Source organism: Cnephaeus nilssonii (genome assembly GCF_951640355.1).
Source record: "Cnephaeus nilssonii genome assembly, chromosome: 3".
NCBI classification, from domain to species: Eukaryota; Metazoa; Chordata; class Mammalia; order Chiroptera; family Vespertilionidae; genus Cnephaeus; species Cnephaeus nilssonii.
Window position 1 is genome coordinate 28,376,544 of NC_137074.1, and position 22,950 is coordinate 28,399,493.

A 22,950-nucleotide genomic window follows, 5' to 3' on the forward strand; every position below is an offset into this window, starting at 1 on the left:
CCCCAGAATCTACCACGTCCCTTAGCTGGGACCATTTTAGCAACCATTTATAAGTCTGCCCTACTCTGGATGGTTACTTTCCATGACAGGAGTAAAGGGAACCTAATCCACTTCCCTTGTTTTCCAGTTCTGTCTCATTCCCCAGGACTAGTAGTGAGGATACTTGCTTGTTCCTTTTGTTAAGCCTCTGTCTATTACTCCATTTTCAGTTATTGTTATTTTATTTCCACCTTGACTAATAGGGTTGGGATTATTCCATTACCTTCACACCTTTTACCAGTCAGTCCTTCCATGAATGAGTCTGTTTTGCTTAAATCCAAGCTCCCAGTCCATACGTCACCCATTAACCTTCCCAGAGGTTGATCAAATTCTGCTGATTCCCAGAGATTTTCACTGTAACATGCCATAGCACCTCCTTCCCACTGGCCATTAGCATCCTGCAATCCTCCTGCAAACTTGCCTCCAACTTCCATGATATGATACCTACATATCCAGATAGTGTCCCTTACCCTGAACGCATCAGACATCCTATCATGGAAGGGACATCTAATTAACACCCGCATGACTCCAGATATGACAGACGTTTGCAAGCCATTTAAAGCTTATTCAGAATGTCACAAGTCATCTCCAATCAAACACTGTCATTACTCTCAGAGCCCGGGGAAGCAGGGAAGATTCACTGACGGACATGATTTCAGATTGTATCTAACTTGGCATAAAAATTTGATCATTTTTTTGCAAAGTAAAATAGTATCATCTTTCTCCCAGAAGAAATTAATAATAGTTGCAAAATAAAGAAAAGGCCGAAAGCATAAAATCGTGTGAGTGTAAGATAAATAATAAATAGGTTTATGATTGTTTTTTTCTCCTTTCTTCACTACCTCACCTTTACATAAAAATAAAAATTACAAAATGGGGTGATTCTAAAATATTAATTTTCTGGAAACGTTGCATCTATGCCATGCTGAAAAGTTTGCTTACTTGCCCTGATTTCTCATTTTATAAATCGAGGAAAAGGAAACTAGAGACATTAGCTGAAGCACATGGAAATTATGCAGGCCTCTTATTCCCCAAAGTAGTCCTCTACCCAGAGCACTGGAAAAAGCTTTCTGAAATAAGAAAGCCAAGTTGTGCTTTCATTCTAAATCATTTATTCAGAAAAAACATTTATTCATTTTTCCACAGAATTTTATTTTCCTAACAGCTTTGTTATTAGATGGCTTGGTTCTTTAGCTCTTCTTACCGTGTCTCATCTCTCTTCTTGCAAGGCCAAAAAAAAAACAACCACAAATAAATATAGCCAACACTGTGTTTCCTCTCACAGTATTGTGTCCCCCTCTTGTCTGGTAGGAACTGTCTTCCTACCTTAACGGTTCCATCTGTGCTGCCAGTCAAAAGCCGTGTCTCATTTGCATCAAGGGCCATAGTGCTGATTTCTGCATTTCCATGACAACCAGTAAATTGTTTGATTTTCTGCCCAGTGTCTATCATCCAGAAGCAAACTGTTGACCCCACATCAGAGCTGATTACCTAAGAGAAAATAACATTGTAAAGAAATTAAATATAGTCCCAGAATCTATCATTGTTATTGCAATAAAACTATCTAACCTGTGCATTTTCCATGCTGGGATCCCCTAACAGTTAGAGACATTTTTGTAATGTATTTTCTTTCTTTCTTTCTTTTTTTTTTTTTTTTTTTTTTTAGCCGATAACATTTTAATTTCTAGGCCAGAACTGAGATAATAAGGTCATGATTCTCTATGAGAAAAGATAGGAATCTACTTCCCTTACCCACCATTCAGCTTAGTGTCTAGAGGCCATCCTGAAATCGAATCCTACTGAAAATAAACTTACAAATCTTTTGCATTTAAATGAGAAAGTTGATTTTAGTAGTCATGGTGATCTGACACTATTTACTATATGAAAAGACACATTTTATTATATATCAGTTTCCATTTGGCATTCAGAAAAGAAAGCACTGCTTGCCATTATGGGGAAAAGTTAATTTCAACAAATTGCTAGTGCTATTGCTTTTAATGCTATTAGTCCCTTTCTTCTTCCTTTCTCAAGGTACTGTGTATATTTTTACAGCCAAACACTATTATTGATGGGTCACTAAAAAGAAAGAACACAGGAAGGTTAAATATAAATCTGCATATACACCCCTAAGAGAAAGGCAACAAAATAAATGCTAGTCAGGATAGAATTATATATAGAAACCCAACAGTGTGAAATCTTATAGTGGCAGGCAGGCCACTAATTTCAGCTCTAAGCATTTAAGCACCCTTTAAGAGATTTATAAAACCATCTCACCAACAGTACTTTCAGACCCAAAGAATGAAAAAACAAGAACCACTAACCATATGAATGTATAGATTAAAAAGTTGCCTGAAGCAACATCTACTCTGAGAAAACTTAAAGCATGCCTTTATCTGCTTAAGTATTGATTACCATTGCATAAATGTAAATTTATTAAAAATATGTTAAATGTGAGTGTTGCATTTTCATAATTAAATGGGTTAAAGTGTTACATTTTCATAATTAAATGGGTTAAAGTTTATCAACTGTATAAGGCCTGGACAGCAGCTGGCCATGATGCATACACGCATTCATTCATTCTAGGGTATGCACTGAGTGGACGTTCAGTGCGCAGCTCTATGATAGAAGTGGGTTCACTGATGAATCCCTGCCCTCAAGGAGTCTGTAGTCTAGGCTTGACCATGAAAATCACCTGGGGAACTTTATAAACCATGACTGCATACCATGCCACAGACTCTAATTTAATTGGACCAAGGAGGGGTATTTTTTATTTACTTATTTACTTTATGTTAATCCTCACCCACAGATATTTCTCCATTGATTTTTAGAGAGTGAAAGGGAGGGGGAGAGACAGAGAGAGAGAAACATCAATGTGAGAGAGACACATGGACCAGAATCAAACCCGGGACCCTTCCGACACTCCATCCACTGAGCCAAACGAGCTAGGGCAAGGAGGGACATTTTTTATAGAGCTTCCCACATTACTTAAGTGTGCAATCTGGATTAAGAACAACTTCTCGAGATGGAAAAACATACAGGAAACAGAAAATGCCAAGTAATGCTACAGGTTCAGAGGTATCATCCTGGGTGCTGTGGGGCACAGAAAGGAACCCAAAATCCACTCACTGGGGTGGGAGGTAGGGAATAAAAGGTGAGGATGATCAATCCAGATTGAAGATGGGTATAAATAAATATCGTTACCACCCTCATCTACCAGTGATAAAATTGAGATTCTAAGTAGCTAGATACTAGTCCCAAGCTTATAGAATGAGGTTTAAAGGCTGCCCATGGCAGACACATCACAAGGCCTTCCGCTATTCCAGCATTGTATTCCAGAGAGTTAACAGAATGCGTAGAAGAGAGAACTTGGAGAATATTCCAAGCATGACAAAAACAATAGAAATGTGATGAAACCAGGATACAGATGATGGGATAAATGATGGAATATCGGATGAGGAAGCAGGCTGGTGGTAGATATTTGAAATCCCTAACAAGCTATGCCAGAGAATAATGAATAATTTATATAAAGTTCTTTTTACTCAGAAACAGTCTACAGCTTTCATTGGACTGTCGATAGGGTCTGTGACTCAAAATAAAATAAAGAACAATTGCTTTGTTCTTAATAAAAAGGAGAGTCATATAACATATTTTGTTGGTTGGTTTGTGAAGACACCTTTGGTGACAGTGTGGAGAACAGGAGGCTGCTGTAATAGTCCAGGTAAGAAATGCGCACCAAAGACAGTTCTGGAGATAAATGGAGAAGAGGAACTGGGAAATAAAGGCCACCAATTAGCAACATTTATAACCCAGCAAAGAAATGATCATGAGCATACAATCTCTCATAGTCTTTTTTCCTGAAATTACAACTCAGAATCAGTTAATTTCTCAAATGATGTAATACTACTTTTTAAAATATTTTTATTGACTCCAGAGAGAGAGAGAGGGAGAGAGTGATAAAAACATCAATGATGAGAGAGAATCATTGATTGGCTGCCTCCTGCATGCCCTCTATAGGGGAACAAGCCTGCAACCCAGGCTTATGCCCTGATCAGGAATCAAACCATGACCTCCTGGTTCATAGGTTGACACTCAACCATTAAGCCACATCAGTTGGGCAGCAATTCTATTTTTATACACATTTTCTCTTAGTGAAATCAAAGATAGCTTACATATTTAATTACCTTTGTTAAATGATAGTGTAATTTCTAGGACAAATGACCTGGATCTTTGAAATAGTGTGACTGTACTTTAAGGATCATTCCAAGTAACTGACTGTATTTCTGTTTGCTTTAGTTTGTGCATATAGATGGTCGTTAAGAGCCCTGGGCCTGGAACCAGGGTGCCTTAGTTTGGATGTCAGTTATCTGATCTTGGCTCATTATTCAATCTTTCTAAGCTCTAGTTTCCCCACCTATAAACTAGAGAGAATCATAGTAACTATCTCAAACTGTATTTGAGAGATATAAAAAAGCTGTTTACAAAACACAGAGCATGCCATACAATAAACAAGCATAAAAATTAGCTGGTGTTACTATTCCAATTAAAGCTTTATTTGTCTGACCTTTAATTTGAGCTGATATCACTTCTTATATCCAAATCAATTACAAAGTATTTAATATATTGCTTTCTTCCAACCATGACAGGGAATATAGACAATTGTAATTTTAGAAACCAGATTTGTAGATGTACATTAAGATTTCAAATTATATACTTGTGAATTTTTCTCATACTGTAATTGCTTAGAAATTTGGATTGCATTCATTGAAGACAAAATGAAAAAATTTGAAAAGTGGTATTTTAAGAAAAAGTTAAAGGTTGTGAAGAATTTTATTATTTCTACTAGTGGCCCGGTGCACGAAATTCATGCACATTAAAAGGGAATTAGAGGAAATATTTTAATAGTGCTATTTGCCCTTTCTCTATAATAGAAGTGTCCGAGATGAAAAAAATTAGTGAAATTTATATAAAAATCTCCCTCCTGTCAGAGTCTGGGGCGCGCCATGGGACCAAGCGTCAAGTCCCCGCCCACCTGCGCGTGCCTCGAAATCACGAGAGACTCAGACCCATCCAGCCCCTCCCCTGTCAAGCCCCGCAGGGTGGGGGGCACAGCCTCAGGTCCTCCATCAAGCCCCGCTAGGTGGAGGGCATAGCCTCAGGTGCCCCGGCACAACTTCTGGTCCCCCAGCCTGCTGCCAGGGTGGGGGGGGGGGGTGGCCTCAGGTCCCCCGTCTAGCCCCATCAGGTGGGGGGCACAGTCTCAGGTCCCCTGGCCCTGGTGCCAGTGTGGGGGGTGTAGCCTCAGGTCCCCCGTCAAGCCCCACCAGGCGGGGCATTTGGCCTCAGGTCCCCTGGCCCCAGCACGAGAGTGCAAGGGCATGTTGACCATTTGCATATTAGCTCTTCATTATATAGGATTTAGAAAGCACTTATTAAGCATCTATTACACACTAACAGTTTTGTCTTAAAAGTTGGGCACCCCCTGGCAGAAATTAAAAGATCAAACTAAATAAGTTTATATTCAGAGAAAACACTTGCTTACTTGTTTAAGACTAGCTCCAGCCACATTACAAAGCATCTAATCATCCACCCACCACTTTTATTTAATGTAGCCATTCAATCAAGAATTAATAAAATCACTTTTTGCTGTTTTACACTCTCCCTCCTTTGCCCACCTGCCTGAACTCCAACATACTATTCATCAGTTTTCAGCACCTTTTTGTGCTCGTTTAACAATTCCTCGTGAAATCTGAATTAATAATGAGAACAGCATATAGTCAGTCAAATTTAATTTTATGGCAATCTGCCTTAATAAGCAGGCTTCTTAAAAACAATGCATTGAAAAACAAGGACTGACTATGTCACAACATACAACCACTATTAACCAACATCTACCATCCATGACAATGTCCGAAAACAAGAATAACGAAGCAGATGAAAAGGCTTGCAAGGTTTAGTGAGAGACGAGTGCACTTAACATCACTTGGCAGATGAAGGAAGTGGTTTGACTGCAGGATGCAGGGCACTTTATCTTTAGCACGCTGTTTTGATTGGTCAGAAAGCCCAGGAAGAGGTATGGGCATCACATTCATATGCCACATTTTGATGACATCAAATCTCTTTAAGTTTTCACTTTATTCCTGGCTGCTGCTCATCAGCCCATGTGGGCAGGACCCTGGGGGTTGCAGAGCAGAAATAGGCCTATTTCTATAACTACACTGCAGTGCATTGCTCCTCGTGAGCAAATTGTTGATCTGATGGGAGCACGCACCACCTTCTGTACCTGAGTTAATGACTGTTTAGGAATGTATGGGTCTTTTCATCTCTCTCATCTGAGGCTGTCACAGTCAATCAGCCAATACTAAGAGATGTGACATTGTATTCATGTCCCCTAATTGTCTTCTTGCTATTCCAACAACAGTCAGCATTTTAGCTCTTTTTCAGATACATCCCAAGTCCTAGGTCTAAGCAAGAGGAATCAAAAATTACAGCAGTGGATGTTGCTGGCTACCATGGGATCAGGACATTTGATTTAATTGCTCTTTTCTTTTCTTTTTACTTATTTTTTTTAGTCAGTGCTGTTCATAGTCCCATAATATAAAGCAGGTTATGTCCTTTATTTCTGTTTTGCATCAAATCTCTGAAGTTTTATCTCAGTAAGCAGCGAGGTGAGGAAAATGAATCTCGGAATACTGATACAGACAAAGGCAGTGATTCTCCATTTATAAATCTTATTTATTAGCTATAACCTCTTCTTAGATTAATTTATAATTCATTCCTTAAATTTATGGAACACCTTATAATAGGAGAGACACAGGATGGAGGCATTAGAGATATATCAGTGAAAAATTCCTGTCCTTCTATCTAGTGGGAGAAGGAGGGGAGAGATGCAACCAGATTTGAAAATATTAAAGAAAGTTACATATATATGTATATATGAAGCATTATGAAAAAATGTAACTGAGAAGTGGGTAGAGATCATTGGGAGTTGGTGCAAAATCAGGGACTCTTTGAAGGACTCATTTGAGGAAGACATGGCTGAGGTGAAGGAGGAAGCTATGAAGATACCTGAGTGAAGAGAAGGAAACAGCAATGCAAAGGCCCTGAGGCACAGTGTCCTTGGCTTGGTCAAGGACCCCAAGAAAGGCTGGCAAGGCTTCGGCCGTGTGAGGGGAAGGGTCGTGGGTTGTGTGTGCCCACCTGTGGTCATTCTACAGGCATTCAAAACACTCCCTAGGTCACCTGGCACCCACAGACACCAGGGGACAAAGTCAGAGAAATATCATTTCTCCCTTTTTGATTAAGAATTATCTTTTGCTCTTGCTTTGTCCTCTGTGTCATGATACACAATATCCTTTCATCCTTCACAGAACACCTATAAGGGAGGTATTATAATTCTTATTTTCTAGATTTAAAAAAAAATAACAAAAACGGTTGCTTAGATAAATTAAATAACTTGCTCAATGTAAAGCACTGGGCACTCTGACTCTAAAATCCCACCACTTATCACATTGTAAAGAAATAGCTAAGAAAAAAAACAAAAAAACTACTTCGAAAACCAGCTGAGACAACATTGGACTCCCAGGTTCTGATTTTGCACGTTTGACATTTCTCACTCCATCCCAACAATAAGTAAAAAGCTGAGCAAACTGAAAAACCAACAATTCTTCTTAGATCAATATAAGAAATGAGGTCACAGGGCAAATCGCTGCCCCCAAAATCAGAAAGACCTAGGCAAATAAATAAAGTCACAACTTACCACAGCAAAACTCATGAACTGAAAACTCTCGGGCAGCAATGCCAAGATAGGGAAATGGGAACTGCAATTGACAAATTGCTGCAGGCTCCAAGTGGACAAGTCTGAGAGTTAAAATTTCCAGGGGGAGCCAGTCATAGGGGAACCCCATAATTTTATGTTTTGTTTTGAGGATATCGACCAGGTTCTCCCTTAAACATTGAAGAAAAAATCCCCTCATACTCCTGGCAGGGGCAGGGGAAAGTATTTTGAAATAGTAGTATGTCAGAGTACTCCGTTCATCTTAACAGGGTCTGTCCTCAGGAGAAACTATTTAACCAGACCCTAACCTGCTAGGGTTTTATCAGAGGCTAACTGACCTGGGGAAGGGCAATACCTCAATCTAGCTGCCTCTTGCCTTCCTGTTCTATTCAAGGGGGAGGAGGGACAACTGAGAAGCATGTGTGAAGGTCACAGTCCAGAGGCACAGGCTCACTGAAGGTCTGAGACCTAATCATTGGATTCTAGAAGGCTTCACCGCCGCCCCCCCCCCCCACACACACACCTCACCACCACATTTCTAAAGGCCTATTTACAGAAGTCGCTTTCCCTCAGTATATCATGTCCAACTATGAACAAAATACAAAACATACTAAATGGCAAGAAACAGTCTGAGGATACAGAGCAAACGTCAGACTCAGACATGGCAGGGATGTTTGAATTCTCAGATCATGAAATTAAAATAACTATTATGAATATGCTAAGAGCTCTAATGGGTAAAAATAGACAGCACTGATTCTAAACAAGTTTGTATAGAGAAGCCAAAGACCCAGATGAGCCAGCACAATGTATCTCAGAATCAGAACAAAATCAGAAGACTGACACTGCCCAACCTCATAACTTACTATAAAGCTGCAATAATCCAGACAGTGTGGTATCAGCAAAAGAAGAGACAATAGATCACTGGAACAGAATAGAGAGACCAAAAATAGACCCACATAAATATAATGAACTGATCTTTGACAAAGAAGCAAAGGCAATACGATGGAGGAAAGATAGTCTTTTCAATAAATGGTGCTGGAACTACTGGAACTCCACTTGTTAAAAAATGAATCTAGAAAGACGGTATAGCCTTCATGAAATCTAACACAGAATGGGTCACAAACCTACATACAAAACAAAACAAACAAAACCCTATAAAACTCAAAGCAGATAATAGAGGAGAAAATTTAAATGACCTTTGGTTTTGCAATGACTTTTTAGATGAAACACCAAGGGTATAGTCTATGAATTAAATAATTTATAAACTGAATTTCATTAAATTTAAAAATCTCTGCTCTGCAACACACACTGTCAAGAGAATGAAAAGACGAGCCAGAGACTTAAAGAAAATATTCTTAGAAGACATATTCTTCAGGTACTGTTATCCAAAATATACAAAGAACTCAAAATTCAACAATGAGAAAACAAAGAACCTGTTTTAAAAATGGGCCAAAGACCTTAACAGACATCACCAAAGAAGATAAACATATGTCAAATAATGTAAAAAAGATGCTCCACATCATATGTGGTCAGGGAGGTGCATAGTGAAACAATAATGTGATACTACACGTTAGAATGACATGAATCTGGAACACTGACAACACCAAATGCTGACGAGGCTGTGGGGCAATGAGAACATTCCTTCATTGCTGATGGGAAAACAAATTGATGCAACCACTTTAAAGGGCAATGGGCATTTTTTTACAAAACTAAACACACTCTGATCAGTCAATTCAATAATTGGGCTCCTTGATATTTACCCCAAAGAGTTGAAAACTTATGTCCACACAAAAGCCTGCACACAGATGTTTAGCAGCTTTATTCATAAAAAAAAAAGCCATGCTCTCAAGTGAATGAATAAATAATCTGTGGTATATCCATACAATGAAATATTATTCAGTGTAAAAAATAGCTTACAAGCCATTAAAAATGTATAGAGGAAATGTACATGCATATTATTGAGTGACAGAAGCAAATCTTAAAAGGCTACATACTTAAAAGATTCCAACTACATGACATTCTGAAAAAGGCAAAACTATGTAGACAATAAAAATATCAGTGGTTGCCAGGGTTTAGGGGAGGAGGGTAGGAAGACAAGGTGGGGCATAGAAGATTTTTAGGGCAGTGAAATTACTCTATATGATGTTATAATGGTAGATACATGTCATTATACATTTGTCTAAACTCACAGAATGTATAACACCAAGAGTGAACCCTAATGTATATTGTGGTTACATCCTATATAATAAAAGGGTAATATGCAAATAGACTGAACGGCAGAACAACCGAACAACCAATCAAAGAGTAATGTGCTAATGATATGCTAAGGCTGCTCAACTGCTCACTATGACATGCACTGACCACCAGGGGGCAGTGTTTTGACCAGTAGATTAGCTTGCTGCTGGGGTCCGGCTGATTGGGACTGAGTGAGATGGGCTGGACACACCCTGGAGCCCTCCTGCAGTCCCTCCCCGACTCAATGGTGCATCCATGGGGTCCCTCAGCCTGGCCTGCACCCTCTTGCAATCTGGGATCCCTTGGCGGATGTCGGAGATCTGGTTTCAGCCCGATCCCACAGGCCACTCCCCTTGGGAGGGTGCCAGATGCAGGGCTCATGGCTGGCGAGCACTGCTGTGGCAGCGCAAGCCTCTCCCTATCGGAACTGATTGAGCGCAGGCCCGCAGCAGGCACAGTGGGGCTGGGATGAGCGGGAGCGGCAGGTAGGAGCTGCAGGTGGTATTGGACTGCAGGGTTAGGCCCGATCCCTGCAGGCCACCCATAGGGACCCCACCCATGCACGAATTCATGCACCGGGCCTCTAGTTTGGTGATGAGGATGGGTCAATATCAGTTCATCAGTTGTAACAAATGTGGGGAATGTGAATAACAGGGGAGGCTGTGCATGAGGGAGGACAGAAGGACCGGGATATTTCTGTACCTTCTTCTCAATTTTGCTGTGAACCTAAAAGTGCTCTTTAAGAAAATAAATAAGGTCTTTAAAAAAGCTGAGACTGTGAGGATGAGATAGGCTGAGGACGGGTCCTCTTCTATCCTGCTGATAGATTTAATGCAGCTTTTTTTTTTGGTGAACATTGGACAATATCTATCAAGGTTCCTGACATAGTTTCTGACCAATTCTAGGAATTTATCTCACAGATATATCCTCACGTGTGCTAAAATTTGTATGCTCAAGGTTAAAACTACTACATTACTTGAAATAGAAAAATATCAGAATTACCATCAATGCCTTATAAGAACTGATTAACAAAAAGTTTGGTAGGCCCATGTAATAGAGTACCATAGAGCTGTAAAAAAGAAAGAGCGTGCTCTCTAGGTAATGTGATGAAATGATCTTTAAGCTGTAGCATTTGATGAAAAACCAATGTACAGAGCAATGTTTCTGTGCATATAATATGCTATCATTTGTGTAAACAGCATTTAAAATAATATGTTCTTAAAATTAATAATTACATATATATTTTTTAATCCTCACCTGATGATATTTTTTTCCATTGATTTTTAGCGAGAGAGAAAGGGAGGGGGTGGGGGAGAGAGAGAGAGAGAAACATCAATGTGAGAGAGACACATTGGTTGGTTGCCTCCCTCAGGCATCCTGATTGGGGCCAGGGATCAAACCTGCAACCAAGATACATGCCCTTGACTGGGAATCGAACCAGAGACCCTTTGGTCCTTTGGATGCTGCTCTAACCACTGAGCAACTGGCCAGAGGCACTATATATTTACTTGTGTATGAATAGAAAAGCCCTTGCAGGAGCCTCATTGAAGTCATAAAACTGGTTGCTTCCTAGGAAGGAAACTGGGAAATTGGGTAGGTAGAAAACAGGGATGAGAGGAAACTTTCACGGTATATCCTATTGTTCTTTTGAGTTTTGTAACACTGAAATGTGCTATTCCTTCCAAGCTAATCACATTTAAATTAACGTGGGTGTGCATGTATGTGCATGTGTGTGTATGTTTTGGTGTAACCTTAAGACTAGGGTACTTACTTCACATGTCTCCAGCTAGTGATTAGACCTCATAGGCTCAGGATTGACATGAAACCAAGTAAAGCCTTAAGCCGGCTAGTGAAGAAAAGCCATGCTAACAGAATGGAGGTCACTAGGAGGCAGGCAAAGAGAAAGCTTCCATTAGTGTGCATCCAGTTCTGTTCAAAAGAGAAACTCATCGATCTTGCCCTAAATACAAGCACCCCAGAGGTATAATGTCTTGTAAGATGGAGATAAATTTCCCTTACATTTGTCGGCCTCCCTTTTCTCACATTTTATAATTACCAAGGGAACTACACATTGAATTGTTTAGATTCTCAAAAATCTCAATTCCCCAAAATAATGGTGTGTAGAAAAAAGGAGAGGAGATGCACTGGAACCAAAAAATAACACCCAAGGGTCATTTTTCAGGAATGATGTTTCTTGTGATAGTGTGAGAGTTGGTCTTTCTGGATGAGGTTAAGAATGTCTAGTCTTCAAATTTCCAAACCCAACCTCCCGTGCTGGATTATGAAACCCACCCAGGGTCTCAGGAGTCCTGCTGGCTGCAGCCAGGCAGCCTTGTCTGACAAGTTTCTCTATGTAACCATGGATGTGATTAATATGTTTACTCTTGGAGATGGGATAAAATGGTAAAATTATGGGAAGCAATTTGTATACCAAATTATATACTGTGCATATATTTTAAGCTAGAAAGTCATTCCTAAGATTTTACCCGAGAGAGATAAAGTCATGAGTGTGAATATAGTTATGTACAAAAAAAAAATCGTAATAGCAAAATTCTCATCAAGGCAAATGGATCAGTAAATGGTGATACATACCTACAGTGGGATATGTACTGCCTTTTAAAAAATGATGAACTAGATCTACATTTGGGTACAGGGAAATACATTTCCATCTATTATAAAATAAAAAAGTGGGTTACAGACCACATTTATGCAAAATAGTCTACGCACAGAGAGATATTTAGAACCTGATGATATTTAGCTTCTTTGCTGCATTGTTTTAACATCTCACAATAAGCATGGAATGTTTTTCAAAAACAAAACTATTTAACTTATTGTCTGTCACAATTTGATGACACATGAATGTCTAGCCTGGCCCTAAGTGTGTCCTCGGTGCAAAACAAACTGAAACATTACCTATTTTACAGAAACACGTTAGCCCCCATCATTAGGATGAGAGCTGCAGTGATCACTCTGAAACTTTATCTATTCCTGTTTATAGCTACAAATATATTTTTAAAGGTTCCTAACATCCTTGGGTATTTTTTTAAGCTTCAGTTAAGAACTCGCTGCAAAGGCAGTTTATTAGAACTACCTCCAGGATACTGAGTTACTTTGATTCTTTTAAAATTGCACATTCCGGGGACTCCCTCATGCTGTCCCAACTTGTCCTGCCGCTAGGTGTGAGGGCAATCTTCGCAGGGTGTGACAAAGCATGCGGCTCTTTGCAAGAGGCTTTGCATGGCTCGCCATCCCTTTCTTAGATTAGGGATGCCAGAATGCCAAAAGTCAGGAAGATAAAGAAAAGTCACAGAAATGTGCCAAGTTGCTTTTACATAGGGATTATGTTAGGTCTCCACTGGGGTCAAATAGAATTAAGTAATACTAACATGTCAGCTGAAATGACAACAGAAGAAAGGTTTTCCATTAATTTCAGACAAATGGGAAGTTCCCAAAAGAGTCTTAAAACCAGAAAACCAAAGATCAAGGGTCAGTGGACTGAAAAAGCCTGAGTTCCTTTTGAACTTGGAATGAGAAATGGCAATAATTTAGCAACTGAGCAAACGTTCGGTGCTCAGAAGAATGTTAGGAGTTGCTGGGAAATACAGAAGTGGAAGACAAGGATCTTTCCCTTATACCAAAAACATAGGAGGAGAGAAAAATGAGAGTTGAGCTAAGTGTTTAACTAGAAAACAACTCCAGGTATAACCAATGCTCTGAGAGGGGTGAGATCAGCGTGGCCAGGGCTGTCGCTCGAGACTCAGGGAGCTGAGACTACCAAAGTCGACCCCTATAACTGAATGTTTATGAGCAGGAACGGCAATGGCTGAGAATGGACAGGACAAACAACTTCCGCCCCTCAGTGGGTGTTCCTGAAGATAAGCAGGCTAGTGACAAAGCCCAAACCATCTTCTAACTCTTCCTAACATCTGCTTTCACATGATGCCTGGTGAAATAAAGATGAACAAATACGGAGAAGTTAAGCAAAAGAGGTGTGATAAAGCTTCAACACTCCACCTGAGAGGTGTGGGGAGCTTGTAGGGCTGGCTGCCAGGAGGAAGGAACTGCTTCCGAAAGGAGGCCATACCCAGGGATGCAGGAGAGATACATGCTGCTACTGTTATGTCTGTGACACACGCACGCACACACGCGCGCGCGCACACACACACACACACACACATGCACACGCACATGCACACATTTTCAAAAGTTAATAAACTGAAGCTTAGACATGGTAAGTAATCTGCCCAACATTTGAACTCCGATTTCTCTAACCCAAAGTGTCTCAAAACTTGTGGTCTTCAGGTCCCTTTACACTCTTAAAATTATTGAAGAATTCAAATAACTTTTATTTATATGGAAGAAATAGATAGATGATAGAGATGATAGATAGATAGATAGATAGATAGATAGATAGATAGATAGATAGATGATAAATAATTTACATTAGAAATTTACTCTGAGAATTTGTTAAAACACAATAATAAGAAGCACACATTCCTTTGGACATCACAGCAATTATATTATCGCTCATCACGTAGCTTCTAGAAAACTCCTCTATACACTAATGAGACAATGAGAGTGAAAAACAAAAAACAAGTTAATATTATGATTAAAATAGTTTGACCTCCCAGATTCCCTGAAAGGATCTGAGTCCCCTGGGGTCTGAGAATTAGTGTTTTAACCCCAAGTTTAAGCAATAATTTTTCCAAGACCAGACTGTGGTATAGCCGGTGAATGACCTTCACCATCTGGCTCTAAGGTCCCTTTACTGCTTCAATGCCAACATCTGCCAAGTGCTCCCCATCTGGCCACGCCCGCATGAACCCCTCCCGGTAAATGCGCTGTGAGTGCTCAAGCCGCTTGGCAGGTGCTCGCATTGTGGCTTCCGTCTGGAACTACTTCCTTCTCCTCTTAAAGATTCCACTCTGGCTTTCAGGGCTCTGCTGAAACGCCACCCTCCTCAGCCCCAGGCAGAACTGACCACTTCCCATGGGTAGCTCTTACCTCTACTTCACTACACTCAGCTCCACTGTTGCCTTGTGAGTTGGTCATGTGTCTGCTTCCCCATTTTTATTCCACAATCCTGCGTGAGGCCCTACCGAGCAATGAGCACCGGGAAGACACCCGGGACCTGCCCTTAAAGACTGGAGTCTCGCCTTAGCTGGTTTGGCTCAGTGGATAGAGCGTCGGCCTGTGGACTGAAGGGTCCTGAGTTCATTCCAGTCAAGGGCACATGCCTGGGTTGGGGGCTCCATCCCCAGTAGGGGGCATGCAGGAGGCAGCCAATCAATGATTCTCTCTCATCATTGATGTTTCTATCTCTCACTCTCCCTTCTTCTCTGAAATATATATATATATATATATATATATATATATATATATATATATATATGTATAAAGATTAGTTTCCCTCAGTCCTGGCTCCTGGTATTTCTTCAAAACTGTTTTATTTGCTTTGTCTAATTACTCTAAAGTGACAAATATCACTGGTTGATGGGACTGTGGATGATATTGTTTTCTTTTTCTTGACTGCCAATACATTTTCATAATTAAAAAATGGAATACAGCACAAAAGTGTTTCTTTATAGCTTAGCAGCTAATAGAAAGCACTTATGTATGTGGTACACAGCTCTATGTGCTTTATATATGTATCAATGCTTTTAATCATTTATGCTATTAACAGTGAAAATAAAGAGGTGTACACACTGAATTGTACAGTGATTCAGCCTACATCATATACCACGTGCGCATATCCTATCCTTGCCTAAAACTTGCATACATTTGTTATCTTGGCTTTAATCTCATGTCCCAAGTAGAAAATTCCAGAACTCCTTTGGGCCCCATTTCCTGAATTCCTCAGGGCATATGGCTCCTCTTATGGCCGGGCAATGCAGGATCTTAGCATCTAAGCACAAGCCTAGCTGTTTAACTCTGCAGATCTCAATTAGCATAATGTTCTCCTGGAAACAAATACATCGCTCAGCGGCCACCGGGGAGCCGAATTAACCGGTTGCCTTTCATAAAGTTCAGTCAAACATTTACGGGGGAACATTTCCCCCAGATGGAATTCAAAATGGATTGTTGCGTAAAGGATTTTTATCTCCTAGAATAACCAGGAAACAGAATGTTTGAAGTAGTGACATGACACACGGCTCATTACTAACAAAGAGCTTCCCACCCCCTGCCCCAGATCTGAACTACTCCTGTCTGCCTGACTGCAGAGGCTTCTTTGGGGTGGGGGAAGGAAAGAATGGGCTGGAGTTCTTGTTTAAATTGGCCGAAAGCTGGATACTGGGCTCCTGCTGTGCTGTTACAATAGGGCCTGAAGTGATCGTGGCAGTAGATGGGTGCCCGCTCCCTCCCCAGTACCCCCCAGGCTTGCCCCTCCTGTCCACTGAGAAGGCTCTGCACCAGGGCAGCCGGCTCGGTCATTGACATGCAGGTAGCACTCCCATGAGCAAAGGCTGCAGAGCGTCATTAAAGTGGTGGGGAGACAAACAACACTCAGGCTGCATAGCAAGTGGCACCACATTTAACGGAATCATTTTATTATGAATACATTCCGGGCTGCCACCGCGAGCCTCTGGTGTAAAATATGCCGGCAAAATGGATCTCTGCTAATTACGTTTCATGCATATTTCAGAACTTTCCATGGGGATACAGGAAGATGGTGTTCATAAAAGAAAAATTTTCCAGCCAGGTTTACCTGCATTTGCCACCGGGACCCAAGCTGGCAGGTAACAAAGGTAAGTTCGAGCTTGTAACGTTGTGTTTGTGTTAGCTGGAATATTGTCGTTCCTTATAATTCTGTCCGTGCTGCTGGGGTCACTGGCTGAAAATGAAATCATCTTCAAATCCACCTGAACACACAGTATTGCCGAAAAGCACATGCCTATGAAATCCCTTGCCACGGTTTTGCTTTTTCTCTGTTCGTCCTCAGTGACCTTAGATGGAATTAAGGAAATAGCCTCTGGATACGGAGATATGTTGGGAGAGTGAAAGAAAAGCACCATTACCTGCCTCAAGACTGAATGGTAAAGGACACACGTGACTGCGCTCTTGTGGCTTTTCACCCTCTTGCTGGCTTCCCGTTCCATGGCCAACAGGGCCAGCTGGTGATTACATGAGATGAAAAGTCGACCGTGGGCTTCATCAAAGTGGAAGAGGCATCTGAAGTCCTGACTTGGGGGGAAAGAACACGCTATCCTCTGGATGGACAGCTGGTGCTGAATATCCCAGAGTCTCAAAACCTGGATGGAAGGTGAGAAAGTCAGACGAAAAAGTCAAGAACAACTCTAATTCTTGGGCCAATTTTTTTTTTCTGCTTCATCCTTGACCTCAGGCGGTTGTTCTCTCCGCAGTGTTATAGTTGATCACACTTCTGTCATAGCACATATTGTTCTTCCCTTATCCGTCTAAATACTCCTTCAGCTGTAACCGTCTCCCCCAGGGAAGGGATCGTGTTTTGCCTTGGTCCCTGGAACAGTGCCTGGCATTTAGTAGGTGCTTGTGGTAGACAGCGATGTCCCTCAGAATGATCCTCAGGGATGTCCCTGTCTCATCCCTGGAATGTGTGACGATGCTATCTAACACAGGAAAGGGGATTTCGCAGATGTAATACATCAAGGACATTGAGATGGAGAGATTATCCTCTATCCTTGATGATTTGATATTTGAGTCCAATATAATCACCAGGGAGATCCCAATGGTGGAATGTAATAAGGACTCAACCTATTGCTGCTGGCTTTGAAGTTGGGGGAGGGGAGTCCCCAGCCAAGGAAGCTGGAAATGGCAGTGAAGCATTCTCCCCCAGGGCCTCCAGAAAGGACAGCCCTGCTAACATCTTGATTTTAGCCTAGTGAGACCCATGCTGGAACTCTAACTTACAGAACACAAAATAATTTTGTATTGTTTCAAGCCAACTTTGAGGTGATTTGTCACAGTATCAATAGAAAACTAACGATCTCTCTCTCTCTCTCTCTCCTTCCCTCTCTTCCTACCTCTCCCTCTACTTCTCTCTCAGTTTTATATGACATTGAAATGTGCAGTTCTGGGTGCAGACTTCTTCTACTGTGTCCTTGTCTGACAAAAGATGAAGGATAAATTCGTGGACTAACAAACTCCATCTGGGCAGGGGTGTCCCCAAAAGGGACCCCTGGGAAGGGCACCCAAATGGGAAAAGCCTGCTCTCTCTCTAATGGAAAAAAAATCTAAATCTAAAATCTGTCTCATGTCTCTTTGTCCCTGGTTTATATATGCTGTAGGTTTTTGTCTGAATCTGACCCTTTCTAATTGGACCCTTCCTCAATCTAGGACCCCTCATTGGTCACTCTGCTACATAGTATCAGTTCCAAAGCTCAAAGCCCACGTGGTGTCCCCACCTCTTTCTCTCCCCTTATCCTGCAACATTCCTCTAGTCTCTGTGAAAATGTTTCCCTCTTCTCAATATCTTGTGACTTTTCTTTATCCTCTGTGAATATATGTCTTCCTCCCCCCATTATCCTATGGCATTTCTCTATCCTCTGTACAAGTAAGATAAGCATTTTTGGGTCTCCAAGCCCCCATATATACATTCCTCTTCCATGGACCCTCTTTATTCCCTAAAACTCCCTGTCCTGTCTCTAAAATTCCTTTCAGGCCCTTTCAATATGAAGTTCAAATAATCCATAAATATTAGACTCTTACTCAAGCACAGTCATAATACAAAGATAATGTGCAGATAGAACAAGACTAACACAGGAAAAAACAAAAAACAGAAAGAGTAGCTTTGCAGGAACAAGTGTTGCCACTATGAGTCGTGGTGAGAACTAATACAGGCAAGTGACATAAACTGAGTCCGAATGAAGACAGTGAAAAACCCCTCCAAAGGGGACTAGCAGACCAGCTCTAGGGCCACACTTCTTGGGTTCTAACCTTGGCTCTGTCCCTTACATAGGGTGACCTCCAGCAAGTGTCTTTGTCTCCGAGTTTTTGATGTGCCTCCCTCATCTGAGGCTGTGAGGATTAAATGAGAGCCCATGTCAAGCATTTAGCATGACAACCAGCATGGAATGTGTTCAATAATTGTTCTTTTATTATTATACTAGAGGCTCAGTGCATGAAATTTGTGCATGGGGTGTCCCTCAGCCCTGCCTTCACCCTCTCACAATCTGGGACCCCTCGGGTAGGGTCCCTAGGCCAGGCCGGCAATCAGGGCCTATTAGGGTTTTCCTTCCCCCAACTGCTGGCAGCTGGCCCCGCCCCCGCCACTGCCACTGCTTGCCATCTTTGTGGTGCTGCCCCCCCCTCCCCTGCCACCAGTCGCCTCTCTCTGCAGGTGACAGGCATGGGGTGTGATCACTTGGCTGGCCCGGGCCTCTCTCGTCAGGGCGATCGCTGTGCAGAGGGTGACCTGGGCCTTCCTTTGTGGAGCGATCATGGGGCAATGGTGGGGCCCCCAGACCAATTTCATTGCACCCACCTTGGCTGGCCTGGCACCAGTGCATGTCATAGTGGGGTCATCCGGAAGGTTGTCTGGATGGTCATTCTGCTGTTTGGTCATTCGGTCAATTTGCATATTACGCTTTTATTATTATAGGTTTATTTTATCATTTTTTATTGTGTAGATATTAGAACCTGAGAATGAAAAAGGTTCTTCCAAATAAACCTTTTATCCAATGGGAAAATTACCATCTATTAAAAATGGTCTCTGGCCTGACAGGCATGGCTGTGGTTGAGCATCGACCTATGAACCAGGAGGTCACAGTTTGACTCCAGGTCAGGGCACATGCCCAGGTTGTGGGCTTGATCCCCAGTGTGGGGCATGCAGGAGGCAGACAGTGAATGATTATCATCATTGATGTCTCTCTCTCTCCCACTCCCTCTCTGAAATCAATAAAAATATTTTTAAATAAATAAATAAAAATGGTCTCTGTTTAAGTAAGTGTTTATTATTCCATAAGGAAGGCAGTCTTGTAGTTCTTAACCTATTTTAAATTGTAAACTTTTTGGGGGAAAAAATCTGTTGAAAATAACAGTTGGACCCCTCCCCCTAAATGGATATATCCATGAAAGGACACAACTTTCCATGTAACTTTGGGAGTACATGGATACACACACCTCCCATACAGATCCCAGGAATCCACAGGATAGGAATTTCTGCAGTAATTACTAAATATGTTCACCAAAGACATCCTCTTCCAGCTCCCAATTCTAGCCTGTCCTCTTTTCTCCCATCTTCATAAACCTCTTCTTATGCCTCTTATCTGGGTTAAATTACCCCAGTTCCTTCAACCACCATGTTATCAGTTTTTAGATCCCACTCCACCCTGGCAGCCTCTCTATCTATTTTCTCACTTTGTCTTTGTCCAACTTTCTCTCCAGGGGAGGATGGTCATCCAGACTCTCTTTACTTTTAAAAACCAAAGTAGATATAGCCATGGTATAAAATCCAATGGTACTGACAGACTTATTTTTCCCAGCCCAAGCCTCCCAACCTCAACTCCTCTGAGATCTCAACTCCTCTGGTTTTCTTCATGACATCAAATAATGACAGTATGTGTCTGTGTGTGTGTGTATAGGTAGCATATACGCATTACTCACATATCTAATGACTCTCTCCTCTGAAAAAAAAAGGAGTTATTAACATTCCCTTTCTCTCTTTCTCTTCTCATTTCTCTCAATCTAAACATTTTATTCTTTAATCCTATTGGTTATCATAATTTAAAAAATATACTTAGACATTAATTAATGCACTATAAATTTAAAACTACCTCTTGACTCACAGATACATAAGATGAACACCTTAGGATCCTCAAGAATTTGTTTTAAGCAATGTGCTCAGAATTGAGTCAACATTGCAGGTGACTCTCACCACCCTTGCAGGTTCTGTGACTTCTCTAAAGCAGCCTATTTTTTCATTAGCTGATTAAACTACTCCATCATGCATTTCACTTACCTTGAGATCCTAATCAAGTAAAATGCTAGATTTTATTTTGATGAACAAATAATCAAATGAGATATCTACCTTTCTATCTTCAAAAATCTGGTATCTTAAGCTAAAAATAGCATTTTTTCTAGTCTTGATTCAGAGTTACAATGTGACAATACAATTTGGATCATAATTCAATTATATTGATAATTCCTCCTTGATTTGTTCACATATCCCATGGGACATAGTAGAGATTCAATAAATACATTATTCAAATTTCTTGAAGGTTGTAGCTCACCTAATAGCTATATCTTTATACAGCTCGTTGTTGAAAAGATTAGCTAAGACAAGTCCAAGAATATAGCACTCCCATAAAGAAAGAAAAAAAAAACTTGCCTCACTTCTACATGGTTATTCAACTAATTTCAGATCTCATACACTCTACAATTATATTTCTGAGAATTTTTCAAATATCTTGCAGAAATAATTATGCTTAAGGTATACAGTAAACCCTCCATCTACCAACACTTATAACAAACTTAAAACAGACCTAATCAATTCTTAAACATCATTGCCAATTTTTCTTACTATGAGAATATACAGGGTAGGACAAAAAAAGTAGGTTTATAATTGTTCATATTGAAAATAATACAATAGTTAATAAATAATAATACAAAAATAAACTCTTACGTTTCACTTACAACTGTAAACCTACCTTTGTCCCACCCTGTATAAATATAAAGTAAGTTGGGTTTTCTTGACAAGGATTTTTTTTTATTAAAGAACTCATTCTGATTCTTAAACATTACTAAATTATTTTTATTTAAAACATTCTGGAAGCTCTTTAGAAAATGTTTATCCCCAGAAATATAGATTCTACAAGAACCAAGACTTGCAAATAGAGTTAAATATGTCCTAAATATAAATAGAATCGATAAACTATTTTTAGAATGTTAAAACCATAGGATTAGACATATCTAGGTCATTCTCAAACACTCATATTACTTATGATAGTCTTGCCTTCATTGTCCAAAATCATGTCTTATTTAGTATGAACCCTGTTCTAAAATATAAAAATTAACTTCATGTCAGAATAATTATCTGAGGCATAATTGAGTATAGATTAACAATAACTCAACAGTATTAATGGACTGTAGTTCCCCCAGAATAATTTTCCACTGTGTTGTTCAAGTAATTTATATTGGTTTTTAATATTTTATTGACATTTAGTCATGTAAATTAAATAAAAATCTTAAATACATGAGCAATAACCTCTCTAGTCTATGATGGGTTACTTCTTGCTATTAGAGATATTTTTATCAGATTGTGTATATTCATTAGTTTTTCTCAAAATAAATGTTATTGTTTTGATTTCCCTTTATCTGGAGAACTCTGTCAATTAATGATCCTACCAAGACCACCTTGTCTTTAATTCTTTAATTTTTCTCTCTGCTGAGAATCAAAACAACAGCATTGATAAGCTGCCATCAGTGTATACAACAGTGTTCCAGCATTTTCTTAGAAATCACCTCATGATATTCGACCCTCCCATAAGTTTTCAACCACACTCAATACCAGTGGTTCTTAATCTTGACATCAGAAATACACAAGGTGCTTTAGAAATTGCCTAAGCTTGTGCCTTTTTCCCAGGCCAATTAAATTATAATCTCTGAGCATGGGGATCAGGCATTAGTATTTCTTTTTTAATTTCCTAAGTATTTCCTTTGTATTATACCTTAACTTCTCTACTTGATTTTCAGGTCAATGCTAATCTCCTTGAATGAGAAACCTTACTCTCAGCCTAATCAGTAATATTATGTGGCTTGGCTTTAAACCAGATAACTGTACTTCCCTTCTTTCTTAATTAGTCTATATCCTTTTAATCATGAAAAATATCTTACAGTAATGGAGTTTTATTAATCCTGTCCTTTGACAAAATGTCACTTAAATATCTAGTTAATATTTGTGAATCTCTTCTTTTACGTTCAAGTTG

At 40.2% G+C, this 22,950-nt stretch overlaps 1 protein-coding gene across 1 annotated transcript in view; it reads right to left on the reverse strand.

Moving 5' to 3' along the window:
* Positions 1 to 22,950, reverse strand: part of WDR49 (WD repeat domain 49) — a gene marked incomplete at both ends in the record, with an annotated part of 136,072 nt that overhangs the window by 63,885 nt on the left and 49,237 nt on the right. Inside the window, 2 exons of the mRNA XM_079767267.1 lie at positions 1,366 to 1,530; positions 17,065 to 17,298. Coding sequence (XP_079623393.1) covers positions 1,366 to 1,530; positions 17,065 to 17,298 — 399 coding nt within the window. The remainder of the gene's footprint in view (positions 1 to 1,365; positions 1,531 to 17,064; positions 17,299 to 22,950) is intronic.